The sequence below is a fragment of the Motacilla alba genome, chromosome 3 (genome assembly GCF_015832195.1).
Source record: "Motacilla alba alba isolate MOTALB_02 chromosome 3, Motacilla_alba_V1.0_pri, whole genome shotgun sequence".
In the NCBI taxonomy this organism is placed as follows: domain Eukaryota; kingdom Metazoa; phylum Chordata; class Aves; order Passeriformes; family Motacillidae; genus Motacilla; species Motacilla alba.
In genome coordinates, this window is record NC_052018.1 from 49392671 (window position 1) to 49416970 (window position 24300).

General features: G+C 39.4%; 1 protein-coding gene across 1 annotated transcript in view; it reads left to right on the forward strand.

Annotated features, from left to right (window-relative positions):
• The window catches only part of SLC35F1 (solute carrier family 35 member F1), a 225411-nt gene extending 201751 nt beyond the window's left edge, over window positions 1-23660 (forward strand). Inside the window, exons 7-8 of the mRNA XM_038131759.1 lie at window positions 1801-1955; window positions 19566-23660. Coding sequence (XP_037987687.1) covers window positions 1801-1955; window positions 19566-19790 — 380 coding nt within the window. The 3' untranslated portion in view covers window positions 19791-23660. The remainder of the gene's footprint in view (window positions 1-1800; window positions 1956-19565) is intronic.
• Window positions 23661-24300: the final 640 nt, after the last annotated feature.

Consider the following 24300-nt stretch of genomic DNA (forward strand, 5'->3'; position numbering starts at 1 on the left):
TATCTATCTGAAAATCATATGATGCTAATTTCACTTGTTTAATGTCACCACCAAATGCCACCCAACTGGTGGATATCACATATATTTTGAAGCTGTAAATGAAATGCCACTTTATATTCACCTCTGCTAGGACAGCTACAGTTTAAGCAATTTTCCACTGGAACTGAAATGCCCTTTGGAAAAGCATCCTGTGAAGCTGGCTGTCAAATAAAGTGAGCACCAAGGCAGTACCATAAAATTATACTGTAAGATGAGTGCATAAACCAGCAAAGCTGTGTTAAATCCAGACAACCAGAGACTTGGTGGACCAGCTGGTGATTTGCAGACTGTACTTTGACAATGCTGACTTCTGATCCAGAATGGCTTTGGTGCCTGACCTGTTCTTCTTCAGCCTGGAAGAAAAGCTGGCTTAATGCTCCTGTATGCACTACAATTTCCCATTGACCAAAACTACACTCCATATGGTGCAATTATTTGCCTGCTACAGAAGAGTCACAGAGTTTAAATAAAGCAACTTTCAAGCACTGCCCAAAACTTAATTCTGTTACCAGTATACGGTGCACATTTATAAAATTGCTACCTATGAGTAAAAGCAGTTTTTGCCATAATTGTCCATATTCCGAATACAAATTCAAATTCCTTATCATGCCACAACATGTATGGACACTGATAGTTTGTGTCTGCTGCCTTTGTTTCAGTTGAATGTACACTTCAGTTCATATGCTTCCAAAGGACTCAATCTGTCACAGCTGATTTTGTCTTTTAGATAGCTTTTCTAAAGAATTTTTAACTAAATGGATCCACATGTAGATATCTGGCCATTATATCCCCTTTTTTTTTTATCCTTTCTAATCCCTTTCAGGACTTTGGCAATCAGATTTTCTACAACTGTTAGTCAATAACATGTTCTGAAAGTGCTGGCATGAGTCTAAATTTAGGTTTATGCACACATCAGCTGGGAATTCTGTAGCATACAGCAGCCTAAGAAATATCATTTGCATGAGAGCAGATGAGTAAAGTGTTTACTGGTTCTTTAACTTCATATTGATTAATTTGCCTTGGGATTTATCAACTAATAACTGAAGCAATGAATTCTTTCCCAGTAAGTTATTTAGGTTTTTTAAATTAATTTAGATCTTTACTGTAATGTATTTTTATTATATTAGTGTCTAACAATCTAATTTGTGTGAGGCATTCTGTAAACATGTAGCAGGAAAGAGTTTCAGCTCACACAAGTTTTATTGAGGAAGGCAGAAAAAAAGGAGTAGAGGATCAGAGGTGCAGAAGTGTGAAGTGATTTGTCAGTTTTGGTGGCAAAAAAGGACTAGGACCTCTGACACTTGAGTGTTGTCCTCTTGTATTCATCCATTTGCTCATTAACTCCTCTGCAAATAATATTGCATTCATATTTTGGGTCCATTCCCAGAAAATACTGTGTGCTCCATCCAAATCAGCTGACCTCACTTGGTGCTGGGGACATTCAGCTCCCGCAGAGACTAGATTTGATACATTCAAATGCATCATTATGTCCAAATCTGTGTTGGACATGAGCTAGTCATTGCTGATATAGGACACCAATTTGAAACAACTCTGCTATTTTGGAGACCCCAAAGGACCTCATGTCCAGTGTTGATGTGGTTTTCACTCTCTATATATGTGTACATTACTAATTTGAATTTTTCTTAAAAAAAACCATTATTCTTTCTTTTCCTAAAAGCATAACCTTCAGAAGAAGGTTGTCCCAACAAAGTTATTTCTGCAGGCTGTGAGGTCACTTTGCTTCTTGTTTCTCTTCTGCAGGCTTGCTGTACGTTGGCTTTAGTGCCTGTATGTTTGGCCTCTACAGCTTTATGCCAGTGGTGATAAAGAAAACCAGTGCTACTGCCGTCAACCTCTCCCTGCTCACGGCTGACCTGTACAGCCTCTTCTGTGGATTATTCCTCTTCCACTACAAGGTATGTGGAAATGAGGGATGTGTTTGGGTAGTAGCAGTATGCCTCAAGAAACACCAGTTAAGGACGAGGAAACGAAAGAAGCCTCCAAGCTTTGCTAGATCTAAACAGTAAAAGGGCAAGTTGATTTTTTAACTTCAGGCTTCCTACACTATAACAATTTTATTTATGATTTCTTGTTTTCTAAGAGAGCTCATTTGGTCTTTTTGTTACTAAGTTTTAAGATTTGAGTACCTGTTCATCAGCCACTGTATCATTCATTTCATGTTACTTATAAAAAGTTACTTTCGGCTGCTGTGAACAGACCTAAGATTGGCAGCATGAAGGGAAGGACTCTTCCAAAATCCCCACACACTTTTTTTTTTTTTTTTTTTTTTGCCTAGGAACAAGGTTGTTTCATTCATACTGATTCTGAATTCATAACTAAATTGTTCATAAATTACACCTTTCTCTTGGCCATACCAGTGGCTTGCCTCCTATTGTAAATGCCAAAATGTGCAGCATACTTGTGTTGAAGTTAAACTTTGACCTGCCAGGTCCCCTAATATTTAAAACACCATGTGGTACAGGACCACATTTGACCTCCAGTTACAAGGAATGGCACTTCATTATTCACAAGTATCCCCTGCCAGTGTCCATCCTGTGAAAATAATGTTGCAGTGCTGGAAGCAATTGCTTTCTACCATAATTTATTCATAGGAGGGAGTTTACTTGATAGCTAAATTGTGTTAGAAGTGTTAGGCAAAAGAAAGCCTTAGAATTCTGAGTGTCTAATCAACTCAAATCAGATTTTGTTATAATAACAGTACCTAGTACCTGCATGAATCTGAAAGTGAAAGTTCAAATCTTCAGAGTTCAACACAAAATTGTTTGTCACTACTATCTTTTATTTTGGTTTTGTGGCTTTGAGAATTTTGCAGGCACAAGAAAAGCAAGAATGGAAACAAAAATTTGACTGAAAACACAACGTAGGGGTTGCCTGCTGCTTTGCAGCTCTGTCTCATGGTGATATCATTTCTCCTTCTTTCTGCCTCATGCTTCAAACTCAAAGTGTTTGACATTAGGTGTTATCTAAAAACTGTCTCCTGTAAATAGTATTATTTGATACACACAGACAAATAAATTTAGGGGTGTTAGTCCACTGTTTCTAAGAAAAATTACTACATTACACAGTGAAAGACAAATGTTATTCTGAAAACAGTGGTGATGATGTACTAGCAAAATCAAATTTCAATAGAGGGAAAGACTCAAAAGGCACCAGGGGGTGAACAGCTCTGTGCTCAGCATTGCTGAAACCTAACAGGAAAGGCAATTTTGCAAACAAAACTCTAAAGTTCAGACACTTGAAAGGCAAAAGGTGAGTTAAAGGTTTCATTTCTTCCTTGTGTCTGATGGATACGTTAGCAGAGCCAGGAAGGCAGAATTTTCAGCTTTACTGACCCCCATCATTCTACAGTAAGTGCATGTCAGCTCCCGTCCATAATGGCATCTTGGTCTCCCTCCAAGACCTGTATGCAAAAAGTGCTCAAGAGTAGCAGGCTCAGAATGGAGAGGTTTTCTGGTTGAAAGCATCCATCTCAACATGTGTTCTGGTAAACTGGTTGAGTTCCACATCTGAACTAACTGATGGTCTCCTCTGCCCCTTGCTCTAATTATTAGAAAACTGAAAGTCTCATCCTCCTATGGTTATTGTATGTATCATGATGTTGCTTTCATAAACACTTATCAATTATTAAACCTATCCAGGTTTTTTACCACCACTGCTGTCCTTGGAACACCTTCAGAACGTTACTTCTCCAACGGTTATAAACCCCCTCATTTCCAGCATAAATCTACTTGTGCCTGGTTTTGATCCATTCATCTTTCTACCAGGAGTATCCATTAGCAGCAAGAATGCCCACCTCCATGGCATTTTACTCCATTGGTACATCAGTAGAGAGGAATCATATTGTCTCTCAGTCCTTAGTTCACTAATCAGGGCAAGCCCTTCTCTGCTCCTCACCTGGTTGGATTTCTTCCTCCCTGAGACTGCCCTTTCAGCTCGAGGTCCTGGTCCCTCCAGCACCTGGTGCAATGCTTTTTACTCTGTTTCTCAAGGAAGCCAGTTACCCCATAGATAGCAAGCCAGCACTGACGTTTTTCATCACTGCATTTCTTTTGTAATTTGTACTCATCCTGCACTCCATACAGCTCACGTGTCTCTACTTTCTTCTTCCCAGCTGAAGTGTTGAAAAGGAGAAGACCTTTATCAGGGCTTTTTGAAAGGACCTTTACCTGAAATGCAGCATCAATTTCTCAAGCTGTCAGTGTCTCCTTTCACACCCTTCAAACTTACATTGCAGACAAAATTTGAAGAGAGAGGCTATATGCAAAGATCATGTAGATTTAAAAGTCCACTTACTTATTTGATTTCTTCTTTAGTTGCCATGTTTTCATTCATAGTCAGATGACTTATTCCTTTTCTTTATGGTTTGTGTCAGGTATCATTTTATCTGAGGAAGCAGAGCTGTGAAATATGTGACTTGCACTCAATAATGAAGTCTAATATGTTGGCATGAAGTGATCCAAATTAATTCCCCTCCTAGGACTGTGTACACTTGCTTGTTTCCTAGCTTTTAAAGAGTTGTTTTGTTCCTAGTCCAGCTGCAGCTCCTTCTGCTTTTTTTCTGCACTGGCCAATGGGCACAGCCCCACTTCACTGGGAAGCAAATGGGTTTGTGCTCAAGAAGGATCAACTGAGTGGTTTAGTGTCCCTTGCAGAATATCATTTTATGAGGCTTTCAAGAAACAGTTGTGATTTTTCCCTCTTCTGCTACTATTTTCACCAGACATGTTTATTGCATTGTAGCAGTAGATCTATGAAAATCCATGGAAAATGCAGGAAATTAGTTTACCAGGTTTTAGAGCTTTTGAAACCAAACTGAAGAGAAGATTGTCTTTGAAGTGTTTTGATTCAGTAGCATTTTATTTTTATATAATATAACCTTGCAACATCATTGCATGCAGGACATGAGTGAGTTTATAAACAGCTTCATCTCTAGTCTTACCCCACATGCAGGCATCTTCTTAGCACACTGAACACTTCCCAGGCCCATGGAAGCTGGAAAATCAGCCTGTTAGCTTGACACAATTCTGGCGACATACGTGTAATTCAAGATGTTCATTTTTCAAGATTTTATTGTATTAAAATGTAAAAATATATAGCTTTCAATTGGAGATAGATTACTAGATCGTAATGCATCATTCTTAAAAGTTCTTGCATCCTCTAAATAAAAGATGTCTTTTTAGTTCTTCTGTAATCAAAAATTTATTTCAAATATTTCAGTGGATGGAGAAATGTGTCTGGCTTCTTTGGTAGCTGAATATCCACCATTGCCATAGCATTTAAGTATACAACACCATGTATTCAATTTTTTTTTTTTAATTCTCACCATATTGAGATGGGTTATACAATTTCTATGTTCAAAACCTTGCTAGCTGGTCCTCATTTTACCTTCTTCTTTAGCACAAGTAACAGGACTGTCCTTGGCCATTCTTTGTTGTGGATGCGTGGACACGAGTGGTGCTAAAAAAATTCAGGGCCACCTCTCTGTGTGCTCAGAGTTAGAACTTTTATATAAACATGGGGGCGTTTTTTGTAGGAGTATTCTTTTTTACATTTTAGTCTCAGCCTTAGCTCTTTTCTGTTAGCTTCCTTTGCAAGCTCTATGTTGTCTTTAGTCATTCTAAGCAAATGAGGTTCTCACTAAATAATCTAAGCAGTTTATTTTATATTTTCCAGCAGCTAGAGCATGAATACTGATTGTGTTCTGGACCAGCAGGTTGAATCACTCTATATTATATCATTACCTAGCAAGCCAAGCACAATCAATTATATTACGCCTTGGCAAATTCATTCATGACTTTATCCAAGATGCAGCTATAAAAATTCAGGATATAGTAGCAATTCCCAAATGAAGAAAATGCATGTAGTTCATAATGAATCAGGGAAGTCATGTGTCTTGATTTAGAATCTCAGAGAGTATTTGTGACAAAGGACTTGGATAGACAGATAAACATGATACTCAAAACCTTACAGGACCAGAAATCTGAAATTATGCTAATTGAGACCTCATTTGCTGATACTCAGTGATGTTTCTAAAAATTACTTTTCAATGCTAATTCTAACAGTATCCATCCAATGGAAAAGAGCAGATCATAATCTTCCCATTACATCAAGAAGCAAGCCATGTAGACTGGGATTTTTCCAGATGGAGAAGAGAGGGTGAAGGTTGGGGCAAGGGGGTTCCTGGTTCTTTTTGGCCAACACAAATCCTAAGCAATGCATGTGAATTTGGGATTTGCATAGTCTTCACTGTAGTGAAGATTTGACTCTTGATAGAAATATGTATTGAAGCCAGTGTGAGTTTTTCTTCTGTCTTTGGTGTGCTTCAGTTCATTTTCCTAAATTAGGAAAGCCTGCCATTCAAGGAATAATCTTCTTAAAAATTCACAGTTTCTTGACTATGCAGATGAAACCTTATTTTTGACCTTGACTCTATATGCTTCAGGCAGTCCTGCATTTTCTTGGAGCAGGATGGCTACAAAGTCTGTGGTTTGACAGCAGGAGTTAAATAAAATTGGTTTGGTTTGGGGGAGGATTGTTTATTACTTTGATTTTTATTTGGCAGCCATTCATAAACATCTGAGAGACTTTTCCCAAACCTCTGACCTAACTGAGAAAATACTTCTGTTTATGTTTTCACCTTTTGTTTTTTTAAACTTCCCTGAAAGAACAAGCTGAAGTCAGTAAGATCCTATTCTTTGCTTGCCCTTGTTAGGGAACTAACACCTACCTATTTTACACTTTGACAGTGGTGCTGTCAGTGGTGCATCATTATTTCTAGGGAATCAGGCTATACAGGCTAAAAAGCTGTTTTTCACACTGTCACTTTCTCAGTCATATACTTAAAGGTATTTTCCTGATGAAATTGGGTATGCAAGCTGCTTGATCCATAAACTTTCTGTTTTAATGGAATTTCATCGCACAGGGCTTTTATCCTTGTGAATACTTCTAAGCCTGTGATAATAATGAGGGTAAGTAATTTTACTAGTTAATTCTTTATGTCATTGGTAGTGTGCAAAAAAACCCCTATGTTCATGTTTTCTTTTCTTTTCCAAAGTACTAAATTTCTTACAGTGGGAGTCCCTCTCAATAGCTCTGCTCCCATGAAGCTCTACTGCCTTTCATCTAAGCAGCATCGTTTTCAAATTTCTTTAAATTTACTTATTTCACTGGTTAGCTATTTGAATTTTTTCCTCCAAATTCTAGTCAATTAGAAAATAGTTAAGTGTCTATTTTTAAAGAGCTGCCTTGAGGTGGAATGGAGTTAAACGTGCCTTTGGTCACACAAATTCCCATGACAGAAAGGGCCCTATCCACTCACCCTTTTTTGTGATGATGCAGGATGGCACACAATAAAAAAGCTATGAAGTAAAATGACAGAAGACAGTGGAAGCTGGAAAATTAATTGCCTCCCACTAAGATGTTACACAGCCTGACAGATTTTTAACAACACAGCACGGATTTGGAAGCTTTTTCAAAATACTGCATTTTTAAAAGGATGTCTTCCTTTCACAGTGCTATCTTGCAATAGATTCATTAGTTGCAAAGCATGAATAGTGAAACATGGATACTCACTCTTTGGAAGGCATCAAGAAGGGTGTAAATGATGTGGCATTCATATTGCAGAAGTTACGATAAAAGCTTTGATTTCAAATATATTTTTCAGACACGAGCTCATCTAAATGTACAGTTTTTTAGCTTGTTTTCAGTGCTTTTGTCTTGGGATTTTTTTCATTTGGTCTTGTGTTAAAAGACTGCACACAACAGAACTGATTTGAAGCTTTCTAGGAAAATGCATTTTTGTTGAAAATGCCTCATTACCACAACAGAAATGCTAAGTGAACATGTCTTGATCTCAGAATACTCCAAAGCAAGCACCACTCCCATCCCCTTTTTATTGTGGGTAACTTCTGAATCACATCTTTCCATCTCTTAGTGTCACACCTTCCTGCATACCTCAAGTGTTAAAATGTAAAATTTATGGAATTAGTGAAGAAATTATTAGGTAATTGTTCAGAGATCTCTTAAGTATACCACAAGAGTACATTGCAAAGTGTAGTTGTTACAATCTGAAGGAAGTAAATAGCTTTTAATTCCTACCCAGTATGAGAGCTCAAATGTATTAGGGGAACTCTTCCTGTTAGTGGAATTAACTCTTGGGTGATAAATCTTCAACAAATCCATATTGATTTTAAAGGTGCTGGTGAATATGGGTTGGAAAAGGAAAGCTGGGGGATCATAGCAATAAAGATGCGTAATACCAAAGAACCAGCAAATGGATTGCAAACTGCAGAGACAAAAAATATTGTAGCAAATAACTATCTTTTTTTTTATCCCAAGAAGGAGCGCAGACAGAAAAAACATAATGAAGTCATCCTATCTAAAGAGATGGATCTTACTGACAACGTACTTTTTCTAAATGATGCTCAATGAATATGAAAGCAAAGAGCAAGAGGCTAAGTTTTGTAATTATTTGTGGAGGAAAAAATCAGCATAAATAAAAACCTCAGCATTTCCCAAGACAAGCATATTTTTGAAGACAAGGGAGTACAATGGATGTGTTGAGTTACATATCTCAGCAATAATTTGCAACCCAGGAGAGAAAGCAAAAAAAAAAGTCATGAATTAGCAAGGCAGCAGTTGCATTCAAAACCTTAAACAAGGTTCAGCTACTGAAAATCTACAAGATTTTGAAATAATGATTCTTTGAATTGGATGCTAGTTTCACCTTTGCATAGGGAAACAAAGATTAGAAGTTCCTCAGAGATGTAGACAGAATCATCTTTGAAACAAAATGCTAAGGGTTAAATGCAATAATTTCATTAGAAATTTGTTATGGAACTGAGTAAACTCTATTTCAAGAAGTGCCCAGAAAATAAGGTAGAATATTTAGGAAGTGTGCGAAGAATTATGTGTGGCCTATAAATTATGCCGTGGTCTATGAGCCACCAAGAAGGAAAATACATAAAATCTGTTTTGGTATACAACTGGATTGAAGAGCTTATTCTGGTTGTGCCTCCTACCAGCCAAATCAGTGAATGCTGCTGACATACAGGGTTAAAACACCCACATCACCTTCTCTTTCCTACCAGAATGGAGGATTGGATCAACACACAAACAAAACATCACTTTTACATGCTTTCAATCTAAGCAGTGGAGTATTTTATTAGCTTCTAGAGCATCTACAAAAACATCTTTTTGTCAAAACTCCCCCTTCCCACAAAACTGGAAGCTTTCAAACCCATGATATGGGATGGATGCTTGACATCAGCACTGCTGACAAGCAATTTTATTAGCTGGACTAAACTTCTGGAATTATTCCCACCACCTACATGAATTAAGTTTAGCAAGGAACACTGTTAAAAAGGCTCATAATGGATATGAAGGAGATTTTTAATAGCTTTAACTTATAGTAATCTGAATTTTATATCTTAAGGACAAGAGGACAACTTGTAGGGGAGAACTCCAGATGCAACTGGGCAAAACATCTGTTTAAAAACTGTTAGAAATAAACAGAAAACAAGGAATCACAAAAGAAAACTAATACTGTGCAGGTAAAAAAAGAGAAGGAATGAAGTCTAATTACTGTGAAAGGTAAACCAAGCTTGGCAATGAAGAAGAAATAGTTTTGCTGTGCAAGGACAGTGGAGGCAAAAATTAAACAACCTTTCACTTGGCACCAAAACAAAATTGGGACCTTCTGTCATATTCAGTAAGGATGAGACTTAAATGTGAAGACAATGCACCATCTTTAATAGAAATTGAAATTAGTATGTCAGAAATAGAACAAAATAATCTGAATGCTTCAAATTTGATATGGATTAGACAATAAAATCAGAAGTAGACATAATTAGGAACATGGAGATAAGTGGAAAATTGGATGAAATGCAAGCTTGTTCACACAAAACAGATAATCCTGTCTAAATCTGATGCCTGTCCGATAATTTAACAGATTTTTATAGGGAAAAGTCAAATGGTAGATCCAATGTGGAGGTTTTTGTTCAGTGCAGCACGGAAAATTATCAGTTAAGCTAAAGAACAGGATTAGTGATGTAAAGATTGGAAGCCAGGTGAGAAACTGGCTAATGAGGATAAAGAACAAGGCAATGTGCTGAGAGAGAAACAGCATGCTCGAAGGAGCTCGCTGATGGAGGTCCCAAAGAGTTGGTCTGAAGACCAGCCTTGTGTAGTGACTGTAGTAATAGATTTGGCACCCTCAGTAGGAAGAAGAATTAGAATAATCAGGCAACTAGAACTGGCTGACATTGAGAAATGCTGTGAAGCACAAAGTGCGAGGCAGTGTCTGTGGCAACAGATGGGAAGAATTTGAGCACTGTCGTGACAAATCTGTTTCCAAATGAGTCTGTCTAGGTATTTCTGGTATTGACGGAGAAGTGCTAATGCCATAGGACACGACAACTTACCATCTCGGGGACAGCACTTTGCTAGCTGTAGCTATAGGGTTTTTTTCTGTCAGCTCAAGACCGCCAAACAGAGCTTTTCTCTTATCTGCTCCAAAGCCTTGACAGAGTAACCATATGGCCCCTAACAATGTACTGAATATGCAGATCCCTAAAAAAATCTTTATTGTGTGTAACGTAGCTTTGATTGATTGGGAGGGACTATGGAACCTTAACATATATGAATTAATCGATAAATTTACAGGGAAAAAATGAGAATGATTTGGTCAAATGATGCAAGAACATATGGGTGGAAACTGAGAATGTATAGAAATCAGGGGGATTTTTTGGCTATCATAGAAGGGACATCCCAGGATAATTTAAAATAGGTTAGCGGGAAGTGACAAAAATCCCTAATAATGCTTGCATGAGAAGGATTTGCCAGATGGAATATGTAATCTGATTTTAAGCAGTAATGGAGGGCTTGGCTTTGACAGCTTAGGACATGCTCTCTGTTCTGATTCCCTCATGAACCTGCCTTGAGAGTTGCCTCAACTGAGAGCTCTTGGAGCTCCTGAAGTTTGGCCTCTCGTTGCCAGCAGCAAATGTGTCACCCTACAGAGATCCCTGGCATGAAACAGCCATGTCACACTCCCCCCAGACACTGGCATGGACACTCATGGTAAGAGTAACTGCAGCTGCAGAGTCCTTGTTTCTCAGGATAGGAGTGCCCCCCATTTGCACTGCCAGGAGAAAAGAACACCTTTTGGGAAGGAATTTCTACTGGAATGTATTGTTAGATTCAGCAGAAAAATATAAGCAAAGAATCCAAGATGAATCAGTTATTGTAACTGCGGTTTTGAACGCACTGAGCACAATTAGCCTCATGTACAGTAATAGAGAATCATTACAGCAGACAGCTGCTGCTGTATTAAATACTTGCACACACACCCAAAAAGACACATGGCAACTGGCAGCTGATAGAGAAAACCAACAAAGAATACTGAAAGGTAAAAGTGAGGAGGGAAAATTGATTTTATAAGCTTTTCTGTCGTGCTCCTCCCTTTTGTATTGAGAGCATCTGAAAGGATAGGTCCTTTACCACTTTCTTGCCAAGTAATTGGTATAAAATAACCAGAAATTAAGCCCCCTTATGCCATAGTAAGGATGCTCACAGGAAATTAGAGAAATGTAATAGAAGTGTTTTAACTACACATAAAAATCTCTTTCCTACATAGATAAGATTAAAACAGATTGCAGGACTCATTCTACCTTGCACTTTTTAATTAGACAGACTGCTGGTACCGCAGGGGTACTGAACACAGGCTCCTTTTTTCTCCACTTCTGATGTCAAAGGCAACAAAGGGAAAGAGACGAGAAAGCAGCGTTCCCATCTCTCCTGGCACTCAGGAAATGAAGATAAGCCATTTCACACAAACATTTTGCCCTATCAGGCATGTATTTAGAAATGACAGGCTATTATTAATTTTTTCTGAGGATGCCATTTGAGAAGCATGAAATCGTGCAGCTTTGTGCAAAATCAGTATTTGCCTTACAGCTGCCTATGTCAAGCTCAGAGATTTTTCCCAAAATGCCATTCGTTTTCTCCCTAAGTTTGTTTCATTCCACCAATGAACTCCAGGAAATCTATTAAGTTTCCTAAATGTTGATAGAATTCGTGGTGACAGTTTTCCAGTAAACCCTCCTCATTTTTTCCCCTTGTAGATAACCTCAGCATCTAAAAGGTAAGAGAGCTTAGGTGTTTCCCACTGACCACTGCCTTAGCAGTTAAACTGCTCCCACCAGCAAATATCATTCAAGAACTGAAAAAGAGGGCACTGCTGTATGACAGAAAGCATAGAACAGTGTATTTTACATGGAGTGAAGCATGCAAGCAGTAGAACAGAATCAACTGGAAAATACAGAAAATGTGACATCTGGTTCCTTGTCATTAAGGTTTCTATGCAACGTTTGCAATTCAGCATAAGCCATAGTAATGGACAGCATTTCATCTGAGTTAGATCATATTGAGGATGCAAGTAAGCATCAGGAATTGAGAAGTATGGCCTTTCTGCCAGGCATGAAATGACCAAGGAAAAACCTCCTTTGGCTTCTTTGTTTTCACCAAATGGCAACAAGGGCAGTGTCAGGTTTTCACTGTCGTTCAGGCAAACCAGAAATCTCTTGCTTTGGGCTCTGCTGGCATGAGTGATGTGTTGAGCCAAACCTCCTTCATTCAGTGATGATCAAAGATGTGGAGTAACTATCTACACACTTCACTTTTCATCCCAGCTGTGTTCAGAGAGCAAGATAGGGCTTTAAGTCACTTAAGACTTTATCCTCATGGTTTCTCTAAGAAATAGCTGGAGATCATTAATGTGTGAAGATAATGCAATCCTGCTGGTAGTGGACAGACTTGCTGTCCAGAAGTTATCATCATTACTGAAGCTGTCCAGCACCTCTTGGTGCCCTTCTCAGCAAGAGAACCAACATTTCTGCTCATACATTCCAGCTTCTGCAGTTGGTGATCAGGGAAGGCACTCTAAACCATACCTCAGTGGTTTGGGTCCCTTTGGAGATTTCTTAAAAACTGAGAGATCTGGCAGGACATATAAAGGTTCAGGTGGACTTGTTTTTTCTGTTTCAATGCAGTCTGGAAAACTTACAGCAGCCCATCTGGTGTGTGGTGCCATTTGGGGTTACAAAACACGGTGTTTCACTGTTGGGGGTTCAGTTTCTGTGGACGAGCAGATCAAGCTCTGAATCCCAAAGAGGTTTCTTCCTCATAGGCTGGGACAAAAATAGTCAGCAGTAGTTTAAGTCACAGTGCTGATCCAAGACAGACTCAGTCAGATCCTTACGGGTGTGATCCAGGGCGGACGCCAAAGAGTGCTGCGAGCTATGACTAGGATGCTGTCTCCTGTTACTATTAATAAAATAATATGGCTGTAGCATCCAGCCACGCAAGTGAAAGCACTGTGTGAATTCCTAGCTCTCAGAGCCCTCAGCCTTCTGGTACTGCTGCTGGCTGGAGAGTGTGTGCATCCCACAGTGCAACTTCTGCACTTGGTCACGGTGAGCTTCATTTGGTGTGTTGGAGGTGAAAATAGAAAATTGTGGAAAGAAGCTCAGCCTCTCAATCAATTTATCAAACAGAGTGGAAATGTCTGTTTGCTATATAAAAGATAATGAGAGAAATTTGGTTTTAACTCCCTTCACTCAGCCTGCTCAGGTATTCATGTGTGAAATTACCCAGGGGAAAAAGCTATAAGTCAGTGAAAGAACACCTATTGGCCTTAGCTTTGATGGGTTGTGCAGCGTATGCTACAAACTGAATCAATCTGGAAAGCAGAGTTCACTGCACTGCACAGACCCACTGATGGGAAGGAAGAAGGTGGTGGAACTGGAGAGCATGGCTGGTGCCAGCAGAAATTTGGAACTAGATTAATCCTACCTAATATGTACATTTTTACCCCTCCTCATCAGTGTTATTCTGAGAACATCACTTTTCTCTGAGGTTTAAAACTTGAATTAATGGGTCTGATTTCTTTATTCATTTATGCCAAAATGTGGAGAACTGCCAGATGAGGTAGAGAAAAAGGTAGTTATTCCATTCCATGCTTTATCACTGAATATGTGAAACATGACAATTATAAATTTTCAGTTAATACTTTAACAACAAAAAAACCTTTTTAAAGACTTGAAAAGCACAGTTGAGTTGCCATGGGCTAGGAGCTGGGTTTCATACTACCTAAAAAGATTCAGTGTGTGGCTGCTGTTTTGAAATACAAATGGAGTGCTGGAGTGCTGCAGCTCAAATAGTCTGCTCCTGCGACTATTTCCAGTTCAATGGACTGAGTAAAACAGAATTAGCATTTTCATAACCATTGCAGTAATGTTCAAGATGATTATCATGATGGCTGAGCGAAACCCCAAAATTAGCAAATCGTTGAGTTTCTTTGTCTGTGTGGGCTTTTCTGCAGACTCACATCTGTCTCATTTGTCACTCTGGATACTGTTTTGCCGTGGTGTCAGTGGTGACATGGACATCTGTGACAGCCAGAACTACTTGCCTGCAGATTTCCTCAGCAGGAGTCAGTCAGCACAGCCTTTCCTAGATGTGATTGTTCCATGCTGATTTTTCCATGTGATTTTTCCATGCATGTTTTTTTTGGCTCTCCCTTCTATATTCATGACCTGTGTACTGAAGAACGGCTCGTTCTCTCCAGACTAAGGCATGAACCTGTTACCTTCTAAATAGTTTTTCTTTGTATTTTTTTTCTTCTCCTGTTACTGTCTAATCACTGTTCAAGGCAATGAAATCAGATGCACTCGTTTCCCCATTAAGAAGCTTCCCTTTCTCCCACCTTTCGAAGTAGATTACTTAAAAGCATAAGAGTCTAAACAGGAAATAGTAGAAGTGTTTTACCCATAGTGATATATGGTATCACCATATCATATTATATATATTTCAGGATGTATGAAAGACAAGTTTCACATGGACAGACAGTAAAAAGGAGAGGATAAAAAACAGTAGGGAGTAAATTTTGAAAGGTTTAACAGTTTATTCTGGATTTTTAAAAATACTAAATTTTCAGGTGCCTTTATACTCATCTTCTTTATTTTAGGAACCCTGTGATGCTTGATCAACTTACTCATAATTTTGATTCACTTGCAACAAAAATGTTATATACATAAGCTAAATTTTATTTTGTGAACTTTGTGCTACACTTGTATGTAGCACTGCAGATATGTTTGGGTTCTTTTTTAAAGCCAAAGACTATGTGCACAGATAACAGAAGGAGTAATTTCACCTTACATTTGCTGTGATCAGCTGGAGCTTGCTGCTGCAGTGGTTTTCCTGGTGGTGTTCTACAGTTGCACACTCTGAAGTGATGTCCCTATTCCTGCAGCCAAGCCACCAGCTTCTGCAAGCTCATCTGCTGAACCTGACTGAGCAGATCCATTTGAGTACTGGGTTCCTAATGAACAACTCAGATAAATACCAGAAATGTCCACTCACCAGAATCTGTGCTTGTTTTAATAGGCTGACCAAATCGTGTTAAGCATGTTATCTTGGTATATCTGTCTAGGTTTTGTGCTCTGTGTTTATCTTCAAATTGACGGGCACCAAAGGTATGCCTTTTACATAAAAAGGTAATGTTAGTTTAATGTAGGTTATTTTTACCACAGGTACTAAACGCTGTATAGAGAAGACTTTTTTTTGTGTTTTCATAATTTTTTAACATTTATGAATGTCATTGTATGATCTATATTGAATATTATTGATTGGGGAAGCATTTATAGACACGTTCTGCTCAGAGCAGAGCAGACATGATCAGATCTGTAGAGCTGATCTAACTATTTGATTTGACTGGCAAAAAAGCTTTGGCACATGCTTTTCATGTCAGTGATGAAATCTGAAATGTTGTAAGTAAGGCACTTTCCCTGCAAAGGAGCTCTCTGCCTTCTCCTCAGAGGATCTCTATTCCCCATTTTTATTCTGTAAACTCATCTTTATTCAGTAACCAAGTGTTATTATCTCTTTTAAACAGGTAAGGAACTGAGGATTATCTAAAATAATTGTGATTCACAAAATAAATTCACAAGTTGAAAATCAGATCCAGGGAGTCAAGACTGTTAGATCATTGACCCCACTGCAAAGTCATCTGGTCTCTCAATAAGCTTCATGGATGAGCAAGTTTACATATGTAATACATATGTACCTCTAAATGTAGATACGAAATCCATAGTAAAACTGTTTAATGATATGGAAACATGAGTTGACTTTTAGTCAGTTTATTATCTTATTTATTAACTAATCTGAGCTAACTAGTTTCTCTTGACCATGTTACTCTTTGAACAACTTACAGTTACCCTGCTCAGCATGGAGGGAAGGATTTGGAGAGGCATACAAATCTGAATATTTAAAAAATATTTTTTCTTAGAGGAAATACATTTCTGTAGAAAGAGATAAGTCAGAAAAATGAAGCACAATATCATTCTCAGGAAGCTTTTTAGGCAGAGAGAGGAATTACACACTTCCCAAGAGCCTACAGTTTGGTACTGCAGTTGCATGGAGAGTGGCAATGAAAAGTGATCCTCCCTCACTTCATTTCTCAGGGATGGCTCTTTCCTCTGGTTTTGAATGTGTTTCTTTTTCCTGCCTATTAATAGCAAATCTCAGTAGGTGAGGTTTGCAGATGAATATTTAAAAAAAAAACCTCCAAAACCTACATAGTAGTAGAGTGTGCCTGGAAATCTTATCTTCCATAAATTGCAGATTTCAGCTGGAGTCTGAGTAGCATAGCACAGTGAACAACAAATTTTGGTTTTGGGAACTGGGTCTGCATCTTTCCATTGCACTGATGGATTCACTGCTGTTTTAATAGGAGGAAAATACCCATTTATTTCAAAGGGGTTTGGATCAGTCTGACAGGATATTGACAAAAAAGAGCCATTTGCCATGTGCTTCAGTATATATTCCTATATTAACCTCACTATCTACCTTTCTACTTCAGTGTTGCAGAGAGCTGCTGCACAAACGAATTCAGCCTGAGCCTTGTTTCTAAGGAAGGTAAAAAGGAAGGAATTGTCATAGGACTGTCAGAATCCAGGTCTCTTTGAACTAGCTGTGCACAGATACCAAAGACAAATGTTTCACAGATCTTTGTTTAGATTTCCCCAAGCTTGCCCAAACCCTTTTCCCCAGGCTGGAGAGCTGCCATGAGGGAGGACACTACCATGGAAAGAATATTGTCAGCCAAAAGAACCCACTGGCAGCCCCTGAGAGAGGAATGAGAGCTATGGCCAGAAGAAAGGGGATATGGTAGAGCTGGAGCCATGAACCAAAGCAAAAATGAATTGATTTTGTCTGGACAGCTCCTAGAACAAGAAAAAAAAAAAAGCACATTTAGCTGCTGGAAACCCCACAGATTCCTCACAGCAGGACACGAGGCAATCACAGATCTGGCTGGCACTCTGGCTATGCAGTGGGCCAAGCCAATTGGCTGGCTGGGGTGAGAAATTCAAGCATAAGGTGGGAATAAGGGACAGTGGGAAACTAGAGATGGGAAACTAGATGCATTTGGCCCCTGAGATTTACTTGAGCTTAGTAAGCTTCACTGCTGCCAAGTGATGCTCAAGTTCAAATACAAAGTGAAAGAGGGGAAGAAAGTGCTGAGAACAAAATTGTACTGAAAATGGAGGGGAAGAAATCAACCAGCAATTTGAAATTATTGACTTGTGTTCGATTGCCACGTGGGGGAGATCTAAGCTTGAACAGTCCCATCAGAGCTGTGTCACATGGAAGGAATCGTTCAGCAGACACTGGGTGAGGCTCAGCAGTGTCTCTGTGACTCTGGGACAGCTGGGTGGTTTCATCAAGTTGTGCTGCCAGACAACACGTGAGGGCCTCATGGCATACATGGCATATAATGTTAAAAAACAATTAAAAGCTGATGAAAAGCAAAACTCTTCCTACCCTCCAATCCTTCTCACTTTTAAAACAAAGTTTTAAACAGCTTTAAAAACTTTCCCCATTGTGATACTTTCCGTGTCGAACATGCACACTGGATGAGGGAAACACACACTCAGATACATCACCATGGGTTATACAAAGCTTTCAGAGATACTGAGGGTTCTGTTAAAAGTCCAAATGCTTCCTCAGGCAGGAGGCTGGATGGAGGTTTTGTAGGTTTATGAAACAGGAACAAATTAACGTCACTACAAATTTAGCTTAAGTAAAACTTGTTTTCTCCGCAATGATAGTTTCTTTAAACATGAAAACCAGAATTGCTCAAAATTCCAAGATAATATAGTCCATTCTGTCTATTTTGTGGTGTGCTAAGGTGATCCAAAGGAAACAAATGGGGCATCCATCAAAGCTGAGTAAGTCAGGATTAAAAAACAGACTTGCAGACACCTTTACATGAAATCCTGAAGTGCTTCATGGACCAGCTAATAGCAGGTTGCAAATAGTTGATGGTGTTCAGGTACAGATTCCTGACAGCTGCAGAATACAGGCACTTCTGGAAGTTCCACTGAATACAAATCATTTATGTCCTCAACAAGGTGGCTGTGCAATTTGTCCTTCATGGTTTCTCACACACAGCATGCATGAAGAAATAACTCGTAGTCTAGGATCAGCAGACAAGTCATATGGGCTGAAAGCCCTTTTCGTGTCCCCTGTAGCCAGAACCCAGTATGTAAAGCTAGTACCCAACGGTCTATGCTTTTGAAACCCTGTCTTTGCCTTTAGTTTTATCTGCAAAGGCTGATGAGTTGCCAGAAAGGTTCTTTGTGTTGTATTTTTAGTTCAGACACAAGTCTGTATATGTCAAAAAATTCAGGCTGACCTCTGATCTAGTGAAGCTGTGTGCCAAAATACGTGTACTTGAGCTTTCAGTTAACTGCCCTCCATGCGTACTTTCAAACCTCATGATGTTGACCCAGAGCACATTTCACAGCTGAAGTTCATCCTGTCCAAACTTACATTAGATCTTCTAGCACCTGCTTTCTATTCACAAGCAAGAGATACTGCAGACAGGGTAGTTTTTAAGTGCCTTTATATATATATATAATTATTTTTAAAATCTTTTTAAAATTATTATTTAATTGTATTTTTATATTTCTAACAGCATGTTAACTTCACCAGTTAGTTACAGCTAAACCACATGTCTGGTTTAGCTGTAACTAACCTCAAATTTGACCACTGCCTGTCTGACAACTGTAGATGATGGTACCTCACAGTGGAGCTGGAGAAACTTGGACTTGGAGGAGCTGCTGGCTTGTCTAAAAGAATGAAAAAATCAGCTTTGGATCTGTGACCAAAACTCAGCTTTCCCAAGTCCCAGACAGTCAATACTTAACATGCCTGGCCCAGGGGAAGGCACTAGTTATCTCTTGTTTATGGAAGACAGGGGAATTGGTGAGAGTAAATTAACTTTCAAAGAGTCATTCCCATAAAAATTCAATAGCCAAATGACAGGCAGTTTGTTCTGTGCAGCGCATGCCAAAACAAGGATCTGTACCTAAGCCTGTTGTTGGGTCTTCATGAACTCAGAGTAATTGATGCTGTGTCTAATGACTGCTGTTACTTCTGCTCAGTTTTCAGGACTTTACTTGTTGTCATTCTTCACGATCCTTGTTGGGCTGATGCTCTACTCCTCCACATCCACCTACGTGGCCCAGGATCCTCGGGTGTACAAGCAGTTCCGAAACCCCTCCGGACCTGTTGTAGACCTTCCAGCCAGCAGCCAGATGGAGCCTTCGGTGACATACACCAGCCTGGGGCAGGAGACAGAGGAGGAGCCTCACGTTCGAGTTGCTTAAACCCAGGGCTGTTGATCACCTATTGACAATGGAGCTTGTATATCCATTATCTCTGTATTGTACATAGAGAAAGGTATTTACCAGGTGCAGTTACACTGGTGATCTGCAAGGTAGCAAATAAGGGAAGCTCATACAAACACAAATTAATTGTTCCAGGGTGTTCCTTGCAAGGAGATGCCAGTCCCTCGTTTACGAAATGAGCAGCATGTTTGCAATACAAACTGCTGTGTAGGAATCAGTTCATGTCAAACTACCTGTGAAAGATATTCAATACGTAAGAGGAAATTACAGAAACAAAGAAATTAATAGAAGGGTGTTTCACACACACAGAGTGATATTATGCCTAAGCCACACCAGCTGTGGAAAAAACGCCTTTTTACAGCAAATACACTTTGTGCAGTCACTGTTAATTTCTCTCTAAAATTTTTTTGTTTGCACAAAACAGATGGGTTAGCTGTGGTAACAACCCCCTGACACATTTTTGCTAGCACCTTGGATTTGGTGAGGGAAATACAATGAGTTCTTCTGTGCTCTCTGTCTAGTTGCCCTTTCTAGTTAATCTGACCCATGAATCCAGAGAAGGGACAACTTACAATATCTGTCTCTATTCTAGGAATAGGTATAAGGCGAGCATTTTAGCCTTTCTATATTTGCAGAAGTGAAGTACTCAAGCATTGACCTCTCTATGATCCATGGCAGATTTCCTAGTGGCCAAGGTTCTGCATCAGGTGACAGGGAGTCAATTTCTCTGTAGTCGTGACTCAACACAGATTTCTTACTTTTAAAATTTTAACCTGTAGAAAGAAAAATACATTTTCTAGTTTCCTATGTATTGTACCTCTCCACGGAAAGATGACATATCATGTGGATCAGGGCACTTATTTTAGATACTCAGTGCATCGAGGGTGCCTTCTGCTCTTCCAGTTCGCTTAGTCTCCCATGGTTCATTATTCTAACAATAGCTATTTAGAAATGTGTCAGTTTTTTTCACCAAAACCCACAGATTGTAAAAATCAGGAAGATTAAGGGAGGAATTCACGAGCAGAAAGACTGGACCATCTGCTGGTGTTGCTGCAGTAGCACAAAGGCATTTTACTGGCAGGGTGCAGCCAATTATTTTCATTAACTGTGAAGCAAGCAGAAGAATTCAGCAGTTTTCTTACATTCCTGGGGACGTGTGAAAATAGTAAGGGTGTGCTCCACACTTCTGTATACAACTGTACTTCTGCCTCAGGAGCCTTACCAGAATGGAGAAAATCATAGTCACCACCATGAAAAATCCATCTTTGCCTGTATGTTTGCTTCTCTGAGAGCCCAGTACAAGGAAATCATTATTTCAATATCCTTTATCTTATTTGTAATTTAAAATTAAGGAAGAATGCGGTGTTCTAACAATAGGTGAAGAATCTAGGAGAGATCTTGGTTTTATTCACCAATCTGCCACATCTTTGCATGAATCCTTGGCATGACTTACCTTCTGTGTGGCTGAGTTTCCCAATCAGTATATATGGAAATAATGACATTTTACCTACCTCACAGAGGTGCTGTGGGACCAAGTTATTTTAAAATACTTCAGGATCTTCAGAAAGAAGGAGTTTAAGAAGCACATAACAGTGCTGTAAAAGTGTATATACATTCAACATATTTGAAAATGGGAGTTTATGGCATGGTTGATGAATATTTTGCTTGTGGGCATAGAAGGTGAAGTTGATTTGAATGTTATTCTGCTGAAAAAAGACTGTTTCAATCAAAAATGTCGGTCTTCATGTTTGAAAAATGCAACTTACCTATTTCTATATAAAAAATAGGAAAAAAGTCAATCTATACATTGGAGATTAGAAAGGTCACACAGTTCAAGCAAGCAGGATGGATTTCTGCTGAGGTAACATTCATTTTTTTATAGTCCTGTTCTGCTTTAATACAGAAGGAACTTCCCTGAAGCAGACTGAGAGAAATTTATATATGCATAACAGACATGAAGTGGCGAATGTCAAAATGCTCTTGAACAGCAGAAGTATGCTGTATCTTGCTCTCACTGTGGAGGACATTTCTTTCCCACTGTGTTTAGGCTGTCTGCCACAATCCTGCTGCACCTAAGGGAAAGTTCTGCAGTATTGCCAAATCATGCCCAAAACTAGCCCAAAAGCTTTGGTTAAGATGCCTTGGTACTAAACTAACAAAGTATGATTTTTTTTTTCCCTGCCTTCTGTTTTTTTAATCTTTTTAGCACTTGTGTTTCCAAACTGTTTTGTTTTTTTTTTTTTTCTTAAACTATTGAGAATTAAAAAAAACAGAAAAAACATCCCACTAGATTCCTGCAGAAAAATAGAATCTGTATTCTGGGGATATTAAGGAAAGTCTAAATCAAAAAAATAAAAATCACACAAGAAAGAGTACCTGACACTTCAGGGTAAGAAAGATCCTTGGGTCAAGCCCCGTGAGAGCTTTGACTTAAGGTGGATTTCGTACATTCCCCAGGAGAAGGGGTCTGATTACAATCATGGCTTCCTCAGGTACCCAGAGGCACACTGGTGGGCACCTGTCATCTCAGTCTTTTTTGCTACCTTTTGTACCAATTAAATACCTTTCTCTGAGCATTAGTCCCCGTGTTGGTCTGAGAACCTTGAGGATTGTGCGCGTGTGTGTTTCATGTTTACAGTTCCTTCCTCTTGCATAACTGTTTTGATTAATTTCCTTATTAGTATTTATTTTTAAGCCAAATGTTTGTAGTCCTTCGGCCTCCCCCTCCTCATTTTTCTGACACTAACTTGTAGACGTTTGATAGAGTCTTCTGTGAAACAGCTGGGCAGGAGGCAGCTCCCGGCCTGGTCACAGGGCGGGGAGTTTTTCCTTACAAGGGGTTGCGATCCATGGGTGGCTGAGAGGTGCCACCAGGCTATTCTAAAAGGCTCTGTTGTACAGGAATAAGTTTTGAATGTTTCAATGAGCGCTCTGCAGCCAGCCACCATCCCCTGTGCTTCTGGTGCAGGAGGAGTTTGATGTGCAAAGCGGGGCTGCTTCGCTGTCTGTGTTTCCCCACAAACAAGGTGGATGCTCGGATTAGCGCCAGTACGCTAGTCCTGGATGGACCTTGAAGGAAAACAGTAGTGTAGCTTTACAAATAACTGTGTTGACTGAAAAACTGAGGTCTAGTGGAGGAAAACCTTCCTTCTGCCTGCTTGTGTTCTGCAGTTGGAGCCCTCAGTGCGCACCAGCAAAGGCTCAGCTATCTAACGGCAGCTACTCTCCGTGTTGCGTAGGACATCTCTAGCTCTGCATAGCTCCTTGCCTGAACAAACTGAAACTCTCTGATACTGCTGGTCCTGGGCAGCCCTTAGCAAGACTGATGGATGGAATTTTCTGATACCGGATGAAAACCCTCACTGGGAGACAGACCTGGTCTTTGTTCCAGCTATAAAGTTTTGAAACACATAACAATAGACCAAGCAATTGAAAATTTTGCACCACTGTGTCATAAGAAGAAGTTTCAATGTATAGTGTAGAGATTGCTAACTTGTGCTATTAACATTTTGACAAGCGTGTAGTATCGTTTTCTTTCTTTTTTTTTTTTTCTCTTTTGAAAACCATTTAGTATTCCTGAGCTAGCTACAAATATAAATTTTACCCCATGGGTAGGATTTTATTGTTAAATGCCATAATAAAGCACACTAATCTTGACACCGCAGATGGAAGTATGAACCAAAACCAAAACCAGGCAAACAAAATCCCAACCCCAAATCCTGCATTGAGAAGCTGAATAAATCTTTCTCCATTTTGATATTTGCATGCACCTATATGGACTGGCTGTGGCAATGTAATGCCTGTATAATGTTTTCAAATAAAAAAAAATAAATGCTTTATGAAAGCGGGGTTAGTGGTTTCTTGGCTGTTTCCTTGCTACTATCTTAGCCTTAAACGATTTTTCAGAAGTGTAAATCTTTAATTGCAGGCAATAGGTTTTCACTGTGCTCAGGGCTTCTTCCCCTTGTGAGGTGTTAACCCAGAACTCTTTCCAAGGTGTCTAAGAATAGATGCCATCAGGCATCCTCAAGTATCTTGCCTGGCCCCAGAGCGCTCGTCCAGAAGGATAAGAGTACTCCTGCGTACCCTCTGTCTTAACCTGCCATTTCCCTAGGGCTAGCTCAGGTATCCTGATAGTCGCTGCCCTCATTTGGAGACAAAACCACTCTCTCCACTGCCTTCCAGAAATTATTAATTAGTCTAGAATTAATCGGTGGAAACTAATCAGTCTATAATTATCTGACAAGTGCATGGTATTGAAGGGCTTCTCTGGCAGAGGTTACGGAGCGCCTGCAGCTGCCTTTCCCCGACCTCCCTCCCCGGCTGCCCTACGCTGCAACACTACACCCAGCTGAGTCCTGAACAGAAAGGATGGAGACAAAGTTTAGACATTGGGGGAAAAAGTGTCAGGAGGAGCAGAATTAGGAAAAGAAAGAAAATACTTTGACTCATTGAAAGTTCACATTGACAGGAAAGGAAGATCCTTAGT